At 39.8% G+C, this 19,920-nt stretch overlaps 1 protein-coding gene across 1 annotated transcript in view; it reads left to right on the forward strand.

The window, feature by feature from the left end:
- Positions 1-19,920, forward strand: part of DDX31 (DEAD-box helicase 31) — a 2,738,529-nt gene that overhangs the window by 2,272,872 nt on the left and 445,737 nt on the right. The window contains exon 17 of the mRNA XM_044057921.1: positions 4,855-4,936. Within this exon, the coding sequence (XP_043913856.1) occupies positions 4,855-4,936 (82 nt within the window). The remainder of the gene's footprint in view (positions 1-4,854; positions 4,937-19,920) is intronic.

Genomic DNA, 19,920 nt, shown 5'->3' on the forward strand with positions numbered 1-19,920 from the left:
AAAAGAAGGGCTTGCTTGTTGTAAAGCAAACACTATCAGAGTGTTTCACCCGTTGTAAATTTTTGTTACAGAAAATGTAACAGAACATTTCAACGCCCTACTCAGGTGCCGTCTACAGCAGTTGCAGTAACATGTGCTGCATACTTTAGAATTGTTTCTACTTAATATTTAGAGGGTGCAGTTTGGGCCGTTGTAAAGTACGCTAACTAAACACTACTTTTCTAGCACTGTTGGCACCCACTGTTGTCGATCATCAGCCCCTTTCAAGCCAATTGGACCATTCCTTCCCAGTCAGTGGTGTGAGGGTCGTGCAGGGAGGGACTGTCATTTTATACAGCCATTAGGCATGGTTCGAAGCAGAGCTAGAGGGATTCATAGAAATTGCAAGTCAGCTGAGTCTTGTGACTATTCACAGCTTGCCAGTACCCACCTGTAGACTGTACCCCCTTTCTCTAGAAGGGCTAGGCCAGTCAAGCCCCTGGTAAATTTGTGGGTGCCCATCCAGTCACCAGTGTCTCATTTGAAAGATGATAGTATACCACACTCCTTAATCTGTGGGAATGCTCTGTTCCAGAGGCGGAGGATATGCTGAATGATGACTATGACTTTCCATCACATTTTATCTGTCTACTGGTGAAGATTTAGGTATTTGGTTCTAGCATTTGTGGAATTTTTAGACTTGAGGCAATAACAAGAGTCAAGGACAGCTGGTCTGTAATGGCACAGAAGGCAATGCTCAGATCTCCCCTCAGGAATCTGTAAGAAACCGAGTAAAGGGGCAGTGCTTCCTATCTGTCTTGGTCGCTTAGGATCATTAAGCCCTTATCTTCTTTGTTAGGAGCTTCCTGGGTCTTTCTAGGTGTTTGATTTGTCTGGTAAGTGACATCCTGAAGGAGGCATTATAATCCATAATTGACCTAGTCAGTGCTAAATGTTAGGGAACTATGACCACTTTACATCGGGATGACATTCCCTTTGCAATTAGCTGCACTAAGTATAAGAATTTTCTGTCTACTGTTGTCACGTGATTAATGAAAGAGAGGGAATTACCAACACATGATCCATGGTCCTTACAGCATTTTAATTTTGAAGTGGGGTATATGCCAAGGGGGAGGGGTTGTCTACCTAACGTGACAATACTGCACTTTGTTGGATTTAATTTGAGCCTAGTTTCAGTGCACTAGTTATGTAGTTGAGTAAGTTCTTGCTGAAGAGTTAGAGTATCAGAGAATAACTTGACAGCAACTCCCAGTTTGCAGACTTTATTTCCAGTTTGTAGTCAGAACAGTAAATGCTAAAACTGAGAGTTCCCAACACAGCCCTGGAGGACATTGCTAATTACTTTGACCTTCTGGTGATGCACGTGCCACTAGGACTGTGTGAGTTCTGTTTTTTAGCCTGTTTGCTATCCATCTTACCACGTAGGGATCTATTTTTAATTAATTAAGCTTACTTACAATGCCAGTATGGGGTATGGTGTCACAATGGCCATGTCAGAAAATGCCATGTGAGCAGTATGACCAATAATGACAGACTATGTAACTCTAGCAAAGGAGCTAAACAAATTAATTAGTTAGGATCTTTCCTTGACAAAGCTAAACTGCTGTTGGCCACGTCTAAGGAGATTTTTGATATCATAGCTAATAAGGTCAGTAGTAATACATTCTGTAGCTTTGCAAGTGAGACTCATCAGGCTGTAAGTGGGACATGCAGTGGGCTGTCCACACTAGTCATCCCTCAGTTCTACCAAGGACATTGTCAGCAAGAAAACAAATCCACAACTCAAGCATTGCAAGTTGCTTCCCTGGTCTCCACTGGAGAAATCATATTTCTCCATCTATTCCCAGAGTGCCTGTCACCCATTGTTATCCTCCTCAACCCCCCGGAGAGACAAATGGACCATGCAGCTTCACTTCTTCACCTTTCCACCTAGCGGGCTGCAGACCAAATCCCAGTCACCTGGGTCCCAATAAGGACTCTGTCCTTGTGTACTACGGAACCAGATGCGAACTAAACAATAGTTAGGACTCAGTTGGGGGGTGAAATAAATGTCATCACAGCTGTGCTACAGGGAATCCATTAACTGTCCACCTTTCATGAGCTACCTGTTACTGTTTAACATTCTGCCTAGATGCTATAATAGGCTTCCTGTCGCAGTTGAGGACCATTGCAACTCTTGAAACTTTGGAAATTTAAGTTGGGTTCCACCTGTAGAACAGCGGATTCCAAAACTCATTATCATATTGCAAAACTCTTTGTTTTTTTTTTTTGCACCCATCAGTAGCATCTAAGTAACAATATATAGTGACTCCAAGGTTGCTGCTGTACCTCATATTAAGGGGGAATAGTCTGCAATACTGCAGAAACTTAGTATATATATTCTCATTCACAGTAATATTATAAAGAAAATTGCAGTTATGATCTGGAAAAATACAAAGGGGCCAGTTCTGATTTACTGCTGCAATGACCCCCCCAATGTAAAATAGGGCAGCTTTCTGAACATACTCACTATTGCAGTAGATCTTTGAGAAGGGGTCACTGTAGTAAAACCAGCTGTGCTGTTTGCATATGATGTTAGATCTGTTAGTTAGGTACTTGCTATAGACAATGCGCAGTTAAGGTGTACTTCTCTGCATAAATCCAACTGCATTACTGGTACAACACGTGCATTTGTACTTTTAGAATTTGTTTGCTGCAAGCACACTTTCCTGTGGAGGTTTCTCGCCTTGAAGATCTGAATTAGGTGCATGCCAATGTTCGTTTTATGACAGCTTTGTACTGTTGAATGTCAGTACCTCCTTCAGCATGAGGTCAGCACTAGCCTTCTGAAGAAAACAAGACAACTGTAGAAAAATGGTTGGACTAATACAGTTTTGCTGGTGAGTAAACCCAAATGTTGTAATTTTCTGCTGCATTGACCTATTCTCAAAGATATACTGATATGGCAGACACTTCACAAAATTGTATTTGATATCCACCACTTTAGTGTTATCTGTGCATAGGAATCTGTATATGGGGATAGCTGTGGAAATGTCACAGTTTTAGATACAGAAGAAGCAAATGCGCAGCAGCCAGAATGCTACACCACAAACTGCAAGTATGTGTCACTCTATGCATGTGAGCCAGGGTGGATATATGCCAGGGGGTTATGATTTTCTAAGGCTGCATAACATAACACCCATAAGTTCTGTTTGTGCAGAAGGTAATCAGGGATGGGAGCACTGCAGGGCACAGTGGGCAAAAGTACCTTCTAACAGGAGGTTCTAGTAGCACTAGCTAGTACTGCTGTGCTCAGCGTCATACATTGTACATGTGGTGACATATGTATGTTATTGTCATTAATTACTTGTGACCCTCATACTTAAATATGGAATAAAAGCACTGAGATCTAGTAAGAGCAAAATATGTTCATAGAATTGTAAATAATCACAACAGTTAGGCGCTGTCCTTTAAATGCATCTAAAATATTGAAGATGGGACTACAAGAGGATGCTTCTTCTCAGCTCATTGTTGTGCTGCTGTGTGCCTGCTGTCAGGAAGTGGGCCTGTCTGCCAGACACATGATTCATGTTTGGGTGTCAGGGTTCCTGTAAAAAAAGTCTGCAAAATAGGACGCACAACAGGCCACTAATGGGCTGCTTCCATTTTGCAGATGTTTTAAGCAAGTAATGTGCCATGTAGGAGGTGGTTGTAGAAAGGGTGGATTGGCACCACTAGTACACAGGAATGAGCAGGGTATTTCACAGCGCTGCACAACGTTGTGCTCATCGTTTCCAGTTTAGTACTGCTCATTTATGTCTCGTTTGAGTGCTTACCAGCAGCACTTTAAAGTAGGATACGTGACGGAACATTGATCTGTTTCTCTATTTATATATGTATGTATATGATGTAGGAGGTAATATTTTACCTATTGTTCCACATTGTGTGCAGAATTTTGTATATTTTTTGTACCTGCGGGAGCAGTTTGTGTACTGCTGTGTTTGTATATCAGCAGCAGTTTCAGGGAGAATAAATAATGAAACACTGTTTTGTTCCTGTGTGTTTGTGTGTGTGTGTGTGTGTGTGTGTGTGTGTCCTGCAAAGGAATGGCCTTCTGTTCTGGAGTAGCTTCTCTGCATTGTACATGCCGAATTCCAGGAACAGCTCCATCTTTGTTGTGGCCAGACTGGGTAGTCAGAGAGAGCTCAAATAATTCACAAGCAGTTTATGCAGCATGCGTACTGGATGGAAGTGCTGGGTTCAGTATTGCTTTATGTTGTGTGTAGATGTCTGTATACTTTTCTGCCTATGAGAGCTTTTATTTGTGCTGCTGTACTTATGAAAGCAACAGTTTCAGGTAGGCTAAATGATAAAACATTGATCTGTTGTCAAAATTGCATATGTGCACGTGCAGTTATGTCTGGGTGTGTGTGTGTGTGTTAGAGGGGTTGATGGATTCTGTAACACCAGTGTGGACTCCCTTCTTATTGGAGAACTCTCTAACTGCATTGCAATTCCTCTGCTGCAGGCAGCAATGGTATATGGCTGTCTGTCTCTGGATTATCTGTTTTATTCCTGCTGTGTAGTTCATTTCATTAAGGAGGTAGTATTTTCCCTGCATTTCCATTTTTACCATACCTACATAGTGCATGCAATGTCTCTGAATCATGCCATCTCTGCTTAAGAGTTTTTATGCAAGCTAGATTTTAAATGGTTCATTATTTAATTGTTATATTTAGAGAATATCTAGAGAAAATTTGAAGTTCATTTACTTCCCTTTGATGCTGCACTGACATTGCTATCATTAGGATTAAAATTGGATGTTTAACTTTGGAGAATATCACTTGTTTTCTGTATTTTTGTTCCTTAATGTAGCATTTCTGAAATCAAAATGGAGGACATTTTGTCAAATCTAATGTTGGATGAACGCTTTAAACTGAGAAATGGGAGCAAAAAGGTAAGTCTGAAAAACTGCGGTAGTGTGTGACCACATTTTTCAAAATAATGCATTGCATGAATTATTGTTAATATTGACATGCAATGAACTTTTTTCAGAGCTGTTACATTTGAAATACAAAGATTATGTATGTATTTGCTTTCTGAAATTGCTTGATATGATTTTTTTTTTTTTTTTTTTACTATTTGTTTAGACTGTGCAGTGTCACTAATTGCTAATAGGTGTCTCACTGAAAGTGCTATTTTTTTGTGGTCTGTTTCAAAGTATCATACAGCCGAATTTTTGAACGTGATATGGATGAGACCATATGGTTGACAATTCAGTCTATCAAACAGTTTTCATTGAGATCGTAGTAAAGCATAGATCAGGGAATTTGTCATTTTCCCCACTTTAGTGCAATCTTGGAGTTGGCATATATAATCAGCAGGTGGGGGGGGGTGCAGGGGGGGCTTGTCCCCCTGGAAAAGCATTGTTTATGTTGTTGTTCACGGGTGTTGTGTGGGTTCATGTTTTTTGTTGATGGACTGAATTGTCGACCATATGGTTTGATACTTTGAAACAGATCAGTTTTTTGCAGGAGCAAAATATGTTTGTAGGATTTCAACAGATCATATCCATCAAGATATCCATAACATTTGCAAAAAATTATCAAGCACTAAACAATAACCACTGTTGTCTGTACTAATTCTACTTTTAATTTTACATTTACATCAAAATGGTGGAACATCACTTGGTTTCTTTCTGAGTCAGTCATCACTACTTAACTTTTACTTCATTGACTGTTGTAATATTTTTTGCATAACTAAGGTCAGACAGAATGGGGGCTAAATCTTTTTTTTTTTTTTTTTTTTTTTACTTCTGATATAATTAACACAATAAAGACATATTCGGACCCTGGGCTGCATTCTGCCACCCTGGAAAGAACTTGTATACACACATATATTACACCTGCTAGAAACTTTGGGCAGCCTGGCATATTCTAATTGCACAGTACAGGCATATTGGTGGAGACTTTTCAGTATAGTGTTATAATTCTGAAATAGTTTGACTTCTATTAAAATAACATTTTAGTAAAATAAGATGATCGCACAGGTAGAAAACATCTAATTAAAGTTGTAGAATTGGCCAAACCTGTGAAAAAGAGATGACGGTGATTCATATTTCATCATTTTAGAGAGTAGTAGAGACTTTCAGCCAAGAAGAAACTTGATGGGTAGTCAGTTTGTTGCCCTAGTTGTCTGGTAAATGTAGATGCAGCGAAGAACATTATTTCCTTGTTTTATTGTGTAAGTATAGAAATCTTTAGAGATTAATTCAGGGGAATGGCTTATAAACTGTTACACATTCTAGGAGGTGGCTCAATAGCTAGCATTAGGTACCCATGAAACCCATTGTCACGGGTCCCCAATCAGTTTCTATGTCCATTGTCACGGGTCCCCAATCAGTTTCTATGTGTCACCCTATAAATGCTGCAGACTCACTCATTCTCTTATTGCCGTCTTTATCAGGATAGCTGTATGTACTATGATCCTGATTAGGACAGAGTGGGTAATTGGAGACTGAATGAAGGTTTCAAACTGTCCTCATTACTTCAAAATAGGATGTGTCTAGTCAGTCCGTGTCCTGTTATTGTGTGAGGTCAGTCCGTGTCCTGTTACCATGTGAGGTTAACATTACAGACTGGTTACACTGATATCACTTCTTACCTAGGATTTTAGTGGGAACAGACTCTCTAGATCTTCAGGGAGATGTTTTTCTCTTGCAGGCATTTTCTTTAATACTGTCTGGGCACCAGTTGTACGTTTGGGAAGTGGTAGGAATAGAGAGACTGCGCAAAGAAGCTATAACGTATTTCTTTCTTTGTTTATTACAATCATTGGGTTAGATTGGGGATGAAATGGGCATGACAGTGACTGACAGCATGTTAAAATACGTAAATGTAGCTATTATTCCTTTAATTTTCTTTACAGTTACACACTGGAGGTGATCACAGGATGAAAGGCTGCCCATGTGTATGAAAATAAATGCACAGAAGGTGGCTATGAGAGGGAGCAGTGTAAAGCCCACATCAAACCAAAGTTGTCATTATGTATTTCATTTTTTCACCATGTACAAAAAACGTATGAGCAGAAAGTGGCCATGTTTTTGGGAGGAGGCAGGTGGGCTGTGTGTGAAAGCAACTGATGATAAGGCTGACATCTCAATGCGTATATGTCTGTGCGTATATGTGTGATGAGGGGGGTGCAGGGGGTTGCACTGTACATGTCTGACAGTAGCAAGTTGAAATACTATTACTACCGCCATTATTTATGTTGTACATGCATATATACATATGTGTGTGTGGTTACTTTGCCTATGATAGATTAGGTTCATAGATTACTACTAGGTTAACTGCCCTTGAGGGCCATTTTAAGGCTAGCCAGTCACCCCATATGAGAATCAATACCTGCACCTTGTGTCTGTAAGGTAAACACCTTAATCATTATGCCAACTTCCCAGCAAAATGAGAATTAATCACTGTACCTTGTGTCTATAAAGCAAACACCTTAACCATTATCCCAGACCCCAAATCAAGTGTTCATTTGGTCAACTGGAAAATGGTCATGCCTAATTGATTTACACGTTTGTTTTGTTGAATGTATTTTGCATAGATGACAGTAATCTTACCCCTTGCAGGACCCGTATTAAACCTGTTATTTTTGTGGATGGGTCTTATCCCCCTCCTGATGAACCAATGTTGAAGCACATTTCCAGTGTTGTAACAGAACATCTTTCTGTATAATGGGCTGCTAGGTCAAGTGAATGAACAGTCAGTCATAGGTAATGTAATTATGTGTATATGTGGTAATTTATGACTGAATGCAACTAATGCTGAATTTTACCCACTGTTGGTGTAATTGATTATGAGGATGAAGCCAGCTGTTGGTAAATCCTGCATTGTCTCTGTATAGGAGTAGGTTGTTACTATCATACAATGACATTATTGAAGAAAGAAAGAAATTACTTACTTTTTTAAATAGTGCCATATCATGGCACAATAGTTAGCTTCTCCATCTTGTATTGTCCACTGATGTACTGCATATGTGCATGGCATTTACATCTCTAAGGCTGCACAGGACATTGTTGTCTTTTATAGGTGTAGTAAGGTATGTACGTGGTTTAAGAAGTTTTTGTTTTTTGTTTTAAAGCAAGTTGAAAAGTATTTTACATGAGGGACTAGTGAGTTATTATTAGATATTAAAGAAATAAAATGGCAGCTTACATTAGAAGCCAATCATAATGAAGGACTAAATTAAACTATTTCTTTAAAACCATTACTAAGAATGGTTTAAAAGATATGATTAAAGTTTGACTCAGCGATTAATTGTTTGATTAATCAATCCTTTTGGGGTATATATATATATATATATATATATATATATATATATATATATATATATATATAGATGGTATTTGTAGAAGTTTTTTGTCTGATGAAGTCCAGTGAATTAGTGAATTTTTGGAACGTAAGTGCTTATCTCTGTTTTTGTTGCTTTATAATAAATTTTGCAGTGGTATAGTGATGCGATTTCAAGATTTGTTTTATACATTCATACACACATGCACACACACACACTCACTCACACACACACTCCCACACGTTCTTGTCAGATAATTGAGTTTTAGGAAACTCAGACTTCATGCAGTTGAGACCATATGTTTGACTTTCCAAAAACTCAAATGAAGCAAAACAACCAAAATCTACATTATTGCAGGGGGCAAGCCCCCGTACACCCACACCCCCCTGCAAATTGTACATACCAACTCCGAGATCGTACTACAGTGAAGAAAACAGTAAATTCCCTGATCCTCATGATGTACCACAATCTCTGTATGGTCTTGAACATATAAAGTTCGAGTTTCCTGAAAATTCGATAATCTGACATAAACCCATATGTACGTATGTGTGTGTATGTATAAATACTTACACAAATACACACAAACATATATTTGTGTTTGTGTGTATAAAATCTGTATATATCATTGTATTTGCCAAATGGGGTAGAGGGCTTTTGTTTGTGGACTTTTTATGTCAAAAGTCAAAGTTGTTCTAACTTATCAGAGTGGTCCTATTTTACCATATCATCACAGAGCTGTGTAACTAAGGCAGCCCCAGGCTTCCCCGTTGCAGACTGTTAAGGGGGTACAATTGGCAGAGGCCAATGGGACATGAATGCAGTATTATCATTCACTTAAGAACTCACAGATGACATTGTGGATTATTAAACGAATGTATTTAGAGCTTTGTGTGCTAATAATGTTAACAAATAACTTGCCAAAGCTTTTGCTCCAGTTAGGGTCCAAGAGTTTCATTTTTGAGGTTTGTTTTTTGTCCCCAAATTTAGGAATACCTTTTTTTGCCCATAGCTTTGATTAAGGCAGCACAAGTCTGAGGACTGCTCAGAGTGCCAGTTGATATAGCTATGACTCTGTGGCGGACGGTGGGTGCAAAGACTGAACTAATTCTTGTGTTGTGATTTATATATATATATATATATATATATATATATATATATATATATATATATATATACACACACACACACACACACGCACAAAGTTAGTGAAGACAAGGACATGTAAGATGGCTGCATGCTTATCAACAGGTTGATAAAAACTCCTCCCAGAGTGAAAACTGCAATTGTGAAAAAGAACCCACGAAAGCTAACAAATTGGATAAAATTTAGTTATTGGATTGTAATTGCACTGCCTGTATGCCAGCAAAAAAAAAAAAAAAAGAAATTTGGAAAAAGTATCAGAAAATCAATCATAAAAGGAGAACAAAAAATATCTTAATAGGAAACATATTGAGGCTGTTCAACAAAAAAGAGTTTCAGTTTTGATATAGGAGATGGCTTCTAGTAATTTAGGTGAAAAAATCAAATGTACTCAGAGGTGTTTAAATAAGTGAAACACTGAAGTAATTTATACAGTCGAATAGAATAGAAGTTTTAACTAACTACTCAGATGGGCTGATAAAACTGCAAAAAATCAGAGGTTGAAATGAATAAAAGACTGTCTAAGCATGAGGTTTCTCAAGAAAAGACATGCCAAAAACGAATAGAATTAGAAAATAGAGCTTGCAGATAAAACCTGAATGTTCTCACATACCAGAGAAACTAAAATGGACAGACTGTATTAATTTTATGAAATTACAGATAAGCAAATGGACTGGTATTCCACAGCAGGATTTGTTAATTGAGAGGACAAACCATGTGCATTCTGCAAACCTGGCCACGATGAGGTAGCCAAGACCTATATTAGTAAAGATGCAATCATACAAGCAGAAAAAAAAATGTTCTTGACAGAATTATGGTGGAAAGGAAGAGTATTAAAAACTGACGACTGTTTATGGGAAATGATTATTCATTGTACATTAGGCAGAAGAGAAGTAAGTTTATCCCAGCAATCAGGGAATGTTGAGAGGCAGGTGTGAGATTCAAGCTCCTATATTCAGCCATTTTCAGACTGTTTTTTCCTGTAGGATCAAAGACATTTTTGGATGCAAAACAGGCTAAGAATGAAAAAAGTCAGTCAAACAGTGAGACAGAAAGCAGAAGAGGACTTTGTTTCTCATTCTTCCGACAGTTGAGTCCATAGAAAGAATTTTAGAGTGAAACCTTTTCCGTTGTTCCATAGGAAAATACTTGAGTGACAGAAAAAAGCACAGGAGTTGATTAGATGAATCAGGAATACTTTGAATTTGAACCAGACACTGGTGTTGGGAGATGCAGATGAGCCAGACGAAGACCAACAACATTGTGAAATTGGTGAATAAATGAGGCTCTGTAATGCATCGCTCCCTTTAGATGTATGATTAGACATATGAAATGTTACTTTGCAAGACATGGTTGAAAAAAGTTGCAATTTTATTGACTGCACTAAACTTTTGGTGAACTGTAAGCCATATACCCTACTTTGTCATCACTGTTTACAAAGACACTAAAAAGATTTAAAGAAGTCCTTTTAAAACAGTTTTTGTTCCTGTTCATATTTGTATAAACATTTGTGATATCAATTGCATATTATATTGTAAAGCAGGTTTGTATATGGTGCACTCTGGGGTATTTTAAATGTGAGGAGGAGTTTGTTAAAGGTATTAAAGCAAGAAAGTATTTATTAGTTGTAAAATATTCAGGTTTTACATTGTAGCAAAAGAAAAAAAAAAAGCTAGGCAGAAGCAAGTTACAGGGTTGGATATCTAGATCAGCGTCCTTGGTTTAAGCTGTAGACAAAGTTTTTTTTTTCAGCAAATAGATTTGGCATGGAGAGTGGTAGTTTTCTTATATTTGCAAAGCCACTGTCAATTTTTTACATTAACAGATGCTGTCAGTGGGAGACAATAAATCTACAAGTTGCAAGCAATTAACCATGAGAAGTCTGAATAATGCGTTGAGTGAAATTTGCAGATATGTACATGCATGTGCAAAATTCATATTTTTTTGTCATTACTGATTGCTTTTACCTGGAAACAAGCTGTCTGCAGGTATAAGCAGATAATCATGAGACCTCTGAACACTGCTGAGAATAATGTACAAGCTGTAATATGATTTACATTTAAAGTGATTTGCCACTATTTTTATCTTCATGGTTGTTGCATTGCCTCTTTCTGTGGCTTCACAGTTAGTTTTCATGATTTACAATAACTTTTCCCTTTTTTCTGTTGTTTTTCATTGTGTGATGCTCCACCTCATTCTAATTCTTTGTGGAGTGCCCCCTGACCTTTGATGTCATGTTAGGTATTCCAGTAAAGCTATCAGTTCAGTGCTTAAAAGCAGTTCTGAGGCCTGAGGTATTTTTCCTACTGAAAGTACTGATTTAACTTCTTATGTCGAATTCTAAATCCTTGCAAGGATTACTTGTCAGTGCAGTGGTTAGTGCAAAGTTACTGGATGGTGCAGTGGTGCAGCAGTAGCGTTGTCTCACAGCAAGAGGTTCTCCAGTTTGATTCTCGGCTAGAGCGCCTTCTGTGCGGAGTCTGCATGTCCTTCCTGCGTTTGTGAGTTTTCTCCAGATACTCTGGTTTCCTCCCATGTTACAAAGACGTGTGTGGAGTGTTTCTCCCCGGGCCTCCGCTGAAAATTTGCTTTGTTCCAAGTCGGACTTTCCCGGTAAACAAATTTTAAATAAAAAAATAAAATAAATAAAATTACTGTTATTTGATAGCTCCATACCATAGTAAAACTTGCTCTAAAATGACCATTTGGCCGGTAATCTTCGATCTCATCCTGTATTATGTCCACTTGGCCACGTACACTGTGCCATACAGTCCTCGACCTTTCACTGAAGTTTCACTTTATCACTATTCTTCTTCTTCTTTTGGCTTTTCCCGGTTAGGGGTCACAACAGTGGATCACCTGTCCGCTCATGATTGGCAGTGGAGTTTTACAGTGTCGAGTTGCCAGCCCGGCGCCCAACCTTCCACAGAAGGCACACACACACACATGCACTCACACCTAGGGCCAATTTAGAGTGTCCAATCCACCTGCAGCATGTCTTTGGGATGTGGGAGGAAACTGGAGCACCTGGAGGAAACCCACGCGACCACAGGGAGGACATGCAGACTCAGCACAGAAGGTACCCCAACCGAGGATTGAACCGGAGAACCTCTTGCTGTGAGGCGACAATGCTAACCACTGCACCATCGTGACCGCCCACTTTATCACTATTCTACTATTATAAAATGCTACGAGTCTAGATTTTGTTTGTGTAAATACTCATTTTGAGCTACCTTTGAATTTTTCACATCATTGTATTGCCTGTATTATATTACAATTTGTTTCTACATTGATATTCGTATGTCTCTTGTCAGTGTTGTTTTCTTACTATTGTATGTTCAAACAGACATTTTTTTCATATTTGTATGCTTGAACGAGTCCTCAAACTATGCATATACGTATGTTACTTTCTGTCTGTATCTCCTGGAGCTTTTTTCCCCAGACCTTTGCTGAAAAGGGTTTTCCACCCATTTTGATTTTTCTAGTTGACAAAAGCAATCAATCAGTCAAATAAGTTAGCAAACTTTTGGTCACAGTGCACTTGTTCATGACAAATTTCCTTAATTATGAAGAAAGCCGGATGCAATGGATGTTAACTTGGTGCATGTAACAGAGTATGCTTAGAAAAATTTCTGTTGTGAGGAGGTAAATAGTGCACCATACAGTACTTCAAAAAATGCTTTCTAGAAACTGGCAAAATCTCACATAAAATGTTTTAAATAGCTTTGTTAGTTTCATAAGACCTGATAAAAAAGATACTGAGCAGAACTGACAGCTTGGAAGAATCTGTAACTGCTGGTTCTGCAAAGGTGAATGTTTTCTTAACCTTTGAATATATCCAGTAAATATGTAATGCAGTAGACATTTCACGATATTTTCAGTGCAGTGTCAGGCTGAGTAAGAGAGGTCAAGCATGTAAACAGTGAGAGAGAATTGTGCGTTCTTTAGACACAACATGTGCTGTTACTATAACATTTAAAAGCAGGTGGTTAATGAAATATGCAAACTAATTTACTAGCAGAAAATGGTAAAGAACGGCTTGTTAGCTGCTAGTGATGATTGTAAATATTAAAGTCACATCTGTATGCGCTTCAGTTTTAGAAAATAATTAAATTGTTGAAATTTATGGACAGAATGTGAAGTGTCAGTATATCTGCACGCTTGACCTCTAATTGTCACTGGCAGAACAGTATAACAAATACCATTGCATCATTCGAAGTATGCGTAACATCTCTTACATTCCTGCAGTGAATGCATACGAATGAAGACCCTGTCAAGCTGTTATGATGCTTTTACTGTGGATAATATAATGATGTACAACTCAGACAGAAAAGCCACATAATATACCTCAAAGAAGTTGGTTATCTACTCTTGGAAAAAGACAGGTCTGACAGTTAATTTCACCAAGTATATATTGTGCATGCAAAAACAAACGACACAAATTGTTTGAGAAATAGAAAAATTATGACAGATTTTTAAGGTCAGTACTGTAGCTAACACGCATGTATGAAAACAAAGAAAAAAATGTCATTTTTAAGTTTAGCAAGATGTGTTTACACTGTTTGCAATTTTACCCAATTAACTGCTCCCCTTGCTGTCACCTGAATAATACAAAATGCTCCGTAGAATGTGATGAACAGTTCTGAACCATAATAGCCGATTCTGAGCTTCTTAATGTTATACAGATGCATCACAGGCAGAAATACTGTGTTTAGTCAAAACACTGAGAAAAGAATGTGCGTTTCTAATGCAGGAAATTAGATAATGTTTGGTAAAAGATACAGACCAATTAAACTGGAACAGTTACACTGTGCAACAGAAGTTCTCAGATTTCTTTGCTAGAAGCTGATTTGTTACTTTTTTTTAAACGCCTTTACTGAATTTTCACGTGACACAGTCAAATTTACATTTATATAAAAGTAATTAAACTGTATTAACAAGTTCATGTTTACAAACATGTTATGTGATATATTACTATATATCATGTAACCTAAGCTGCATTACATAAATTATTCAATTCCTGCCTTTTTTTTTTTTTTAAACAAGAAACATCTTTATTAAGCCATGATTTGTTACTTTCAGCTGATTTCATTTCTCTTCCTAGCAGAATCAAATAAAGAATCTTCTTCATTCGGCTGCTCCCGTTAGGGGTCGCCACAGCGGATCATCTGTTTCCATTTCTTCCTGTCCTCTGCATCTTGCTCTGTCACACCAACAACCTGCATGTCCTCTCTCACCACATCCATAAACCTTATCTTAGGCCTTCCTTTTTTCCTGTTACCTGGCAGCTTCATCCTTAGCATATTTTTCCCAATATACTCTGCATCCCTCCTCAACACATGTCCAAACCAACATAATTTTGCCTCTCTGGCTTTGTTTCCAAACCTTCCAACCTGGGCTGACCCTCTAAAATACTTATTCCTAATCCTGTCCACCCTCGTCGCACCCAGTGCAAATCTTAACACCTTTAACTCTGTCACGTCCAGCTCTGACTCCTGCCTTTTTGTCAATGCCACTGTCTCCAACCCATATAACAGAGCTGGTCTCACTGCCCTCTTGTAGACCATCCCTTTCACTCTTACTGGTACTCGTCTGTCACAAATCACTCCTGACACTCTTTTCCACCCACTCCATTCTGCCTGTACTCTCTTCTTCACCTCTCTTCCACACTCACCATTACTCTGAACTGTTGATCCCAAGTATTTAAACTCATTCACCTTTGCCACCTCTACTCCCTGCATCCTCACCATTCCTCTATCCTCCCTCTCATTCACACACATATATTCTGTCTTAGTCCTGCTGACCTTCATTCCTCTTCTCTCTAGAGCATATCTCCACCTCTCCAGGGTCTCCTCCACCTGTTCCCTACTTTCACTGCAGATCACAATGTCATCTGCAAACATCATAGTCCACAGGGACTCCTGTCTGATCTCGTCTGTCAACCTGTCCATCATCATTGCAAATAAGAAAGGGCTAAGAGCTGATCCTTGATGTAATCCCACCTCCATCTTAAACGCATCCGTCACTCCCACCGCAGACCTCACCGCTGTCACACTACCCTCGTACATATCCTGTACCACTCTAACATACTTCTCTGACACTCCCAGTTTCCTCATACAATACCACAACTCCTCTCTAGGCACCCTGTCATATGCTTTCTCTAAGTCCACAATGACACAATGCAACTCCTTCTGACCTTCTCTGTACTTCTCCATCAACACTCTCAGAGAAAAAAATCGCATCTGTGGTACTCTTTCCTGGCATGAAACCATACTGCATCAACTAAAGAATAACATATTCAGATGTGTTAAGACCCCACTCTCATCCGTGTTTGTATATATATATATATATATATATATATATATATATATATATATATACACACACACACACACGTGTGTGTGTTTATATTGTGTGTATGCAAGCATGCCCCTGTATATACATGCATATCAATATATCATATACACATATGTGTATACATATATGCATGTACATATATTGTGTGTGGATGCCCCCATGCTCATGTATGTGGACATTAAACTTAATTTCTACATCATTTTGTTAAACATATCGAGTAGTTTACATTTTAATATCCTTATCAGGGAAATATTGGAGATATTATTTTAGCTTCCACATCTCAAAACTAAGAGCATTTAGGATCACAGCGGTAGATTTTTTTTGTCAGATGGTCACAAATTTCTGTGGCATGTCATGACTTGTATTAATTTTTTTTATGTGACTTGTATGTAAATTTAGCCATTTTTTTTACTGTAAGGGTGGAGAATTTGGCTTTATTATAAAGGCAGATTCTACACTCATGACCATGAGCACCTGCGGCTGTGCGTGACATAGTGTGCTATGGCTGGATGCGCATGAAGCCCTGCACTCCCTGTATTTGTGCTGTTTAGCTTCTGCGCTCTTGACTGTGAGCACCTGTGGCTGTGCATGATGTAATATGCCAAGGTTTGATACACATGAAGCCCTGCACTCCCTGTATTTGTGCTGTTTAGCTTCTGTGCTCTTGACCATGAGCACATTTGGCTGTGCATGATGTAATGTGCCAGGGGTGGATACACATGAAGCCCTGCACTCCCTGTATTTGTGCTTAGTTTCTGCGCTCATGACCATGAGCACCTGCAGCTGTGTATGACATAATGTGCCAGGGATGGATACACATGAAGCCTTGCACTCCCTGTATTTGTGCTGTTTAGTTTCTGCACTCATGTCCATGAGCACCTGCGGCTGTGCATGACGTAATGTGCCAGGGTTGGATACACATGAAGCCCTGCACTCCCTGTATTTGTGCTGTTTAGTTTCTGCGCTCATAACCATGATCACCTGAGGCTGTGCATGACGTAATGTGCCATGGCTGGATACGCATGAAGCCCTGCACTCCCTGTATTTGTGCTGTTTAGCTTCTGCGCTCTTGACCATGAGCACCTTTGGCTGTGCATGACGTAATGTGCCAGGGGTGGATACACATGAAGCCCTGCACTCCCTGTATTTGTGCTTAGTTTCTGCGCTCATGACCATGAGCACCTGCAGCTGTGTATGACATAATGTGCCAGGGATGGATACACATGAAGCCTTGCACTCCCTGTATTTGTGCTGTTTAGTTTCTGCACTCATGTCCATGAGCACCTGCGGCTGTGCATGACGTAATGTGCCAGGGTTGGATACACATGAAGCCCTGCACTCCCTGTATTTGTGCTGTTTAGTTTCTGCGCTCATAACCGTGATCACCTGAGGCTGTGCATGACTTAATGTGCCATGGCTGGATACGCATGAAGCCCTGCACTCCCTGTATTTGTGCTGTTTAGCTTCTGCGCTCTTGACCATGAACACCTGCGGCTGTGCACGACGTAATGTGCCAGGGTTGGATTCACATGAAGCCCTGCACTCCTTGTATTTGTGCTGTTTAGTTTCTGTGCACTTGACCATGAGCACTTGTGGCTGTGCATGATGTAATGTGCCAGGGTTGGATTCACATGAAGCCCTGCACTCCCTGTATTTGTGCTGTTTAGTTTTTGCGCTCATGACCATGAGTACCTGCGGCTGTGCATGATGTAATGTGCCAGGGTTGGATACACATGAAGCCCTGCACTCCCTATATTTGTGCTGTTCAACCAGTTTGGACCTTAATTTTAATGTTTTTCATAGGCAGGCTTCTGTGTTCGATGACTAAAATGCAGTAAGTTTTCAAAAACCACAGCTCTTTCTCTCTTCTGAGTCAGGTAGAATTTTTTTCCCGCCCTCCCACCCAGTCATAGTTGTCTTGTTAAATACCACTGTCTTTCTAGTTGCCTGCCTCTTATGTTAATCTGACCATATATCTCATTTCCTCTCTACTTTCAGTGGCTTGTGTGAGTAATCACTAAATCAAAAAACCCTACCCTTCAACTATTTAAATTTATTGGCCATCCTACTGTATTCCATAGTACCAGAATACAAAAGCGACCACCCCTTTCAACCCATCTTGCTGATTTAAAAATAGTAACTCTCCACTAAACCTTAACTTTTTAAACAGGTAAAACTTAAGTTACCTACTTTCACGTCTACCTTCTCTAGTGCACACTGCAGTGTGCATTTTTTTTCATCTTACTTTTAAGCATCCCTTTGACTAGCACTTTCTCTAATACCTGCTGGAAAGCACTAGGACGCCTTAAACTGATACAAGCACTCAAGTCTCTTTGTTAATAAGGAGAAATTAATAGTAGGCACTAAACAGCCTATAATTGCAAAGTACCTTGCTAAGGTAAGGGAAAACAGCTCCTGTACTTTACAAAAAAAAAAAAGCATCAAACCAGGCATGTCCAAGGGTCAGCTTCCAGTGATTTCTCCTGTCCACCTGGTGAATCTGGGCATACTGGGGCAATGCAGCAATTGCCTCATGTACACATACAACCCTCTCCTCCTACCACCCAACACTACAACCTGAGAGAGATGCACTTACATAGCCAAAATGGAAGCAAAGCTCTCTCCACCCAAGATTGTGCTAGACAGTCAAGAGGAGAAGGTTAACACCCACACTACACCTCAAGCAACACATAGCCCTTCTAAACCCACACCACCAACACCCACATATAGCAACACTAAATCCACATATGCAGAGGCCCTTAACTGTAACCTGCCCAAGCAACAAGGACCTCTGAAGCTGAAACGCAAACAAACACCAATCACAACCAAAGTGTCACATAGTTCAAAACACCTGTGTGCCACCCAGCAACAGCCCCTAAGGCAAGACAATGTACCTAACGCTTTAGTCATAGGTGACTCTATAGTCCGGCACACTGATGTCCCTCTCACCAGGTTGAACAAGGAGAAAATTACAGTCAGCTGCCTGTCGGGTGCCAGGATCCGCCACATAACGCATGCACTCAAGTCACTCCACAACAAGTACAAATATGACTCTGTCATTGTCCATGTTGGAGTGAATGACTTGAGACGTACCTCCCTGGACTACATGAAAAGAGACATGGAAGAGCTCTCAGATCATGTGGCCCAGGCAGGTATGACCCTAGCTCTGAGTAGCATCCTGCCTTCGCCCAGAATGATACCACAATATAAGGACAAAATGATTGACTTCAACAATTGGCTAAGCTTCTGGTGTCATTCAAAGGGGATCCAGTATCTATCTGCCTGGGATGACATGATTGACAGACCACAATGCTTTGCCAGAGATGGTCTGCACCTGTCGCCTCTGGGATTCAGGTTACTGGCTAAGGCTCTTGCCACCCCTATAGTGCCTTTTTTAGGCAAAGTTCAAAGAACAAAACCACCACCGTAACAGGTACAAGCATGCAAAATCTGAAGGTAATGCTACTCAATGCTAGAAGTCTAAACCTCAAAATGCACTCTCTCGAGGCACTCCTAAAAATGGAGAACATCGATATCTGTGCAGTAACTGAGAACTGGTTCAAGGCTCCAGAGAGCACCCCTGCAGTACCAGGCTACAACTCTTACTGCACTTTTCGGCCACCAAAGCAGGACCGAAACACTAAAGGTGGAGGAGTGTCAATATTCACACCACCAGGCTAGTTGCCCAACACAATGCGTCTGAAATTCTCCAGGTGCATCTAACACTAGGTAAGACTGCAGTCCAAATTGTAGCTTGCTACAGATCCCCACCATACCCCAAGATTCTCACTACACCTTTCTAAACATACTGGAAAATATTAAGATAGAACCAAACACCCTAATACTGGGTGATTTTAACTACCCTGCCATTAACTGGGAAAGCTACTCATGTACCAACACCTTTGCCCAACGGTTCTTGGAATTCATAAATTCCAATGCCCTGGATCAACTAATCCATAGTCCCACCAGGGGCTCCAATATCCTAGACCTGGTCATTACCAACATGGGAAATTGATGCTCCACACCTATGGTCACCCCCTCGTTAGTCACGTCTGACCATAAGCTAATCAACCTTAACATCCACATCCC

This window comes from Protopterus annectens, chromosome 16.part0 (assembly GCF_019279795.1).
Source record: "Protopterus annectens isolate FY-2018-M chromosome 16.part0, PAN1.0, whole genome shotgun sequence".
In the NCBI taxonomy this organism is placed as follows: domain Eukaryota; kingdom Metazoa; phylum Chordata; order Ceratodontiformes; family Protopteridae; genus Protopterus; species Protopterus annectens.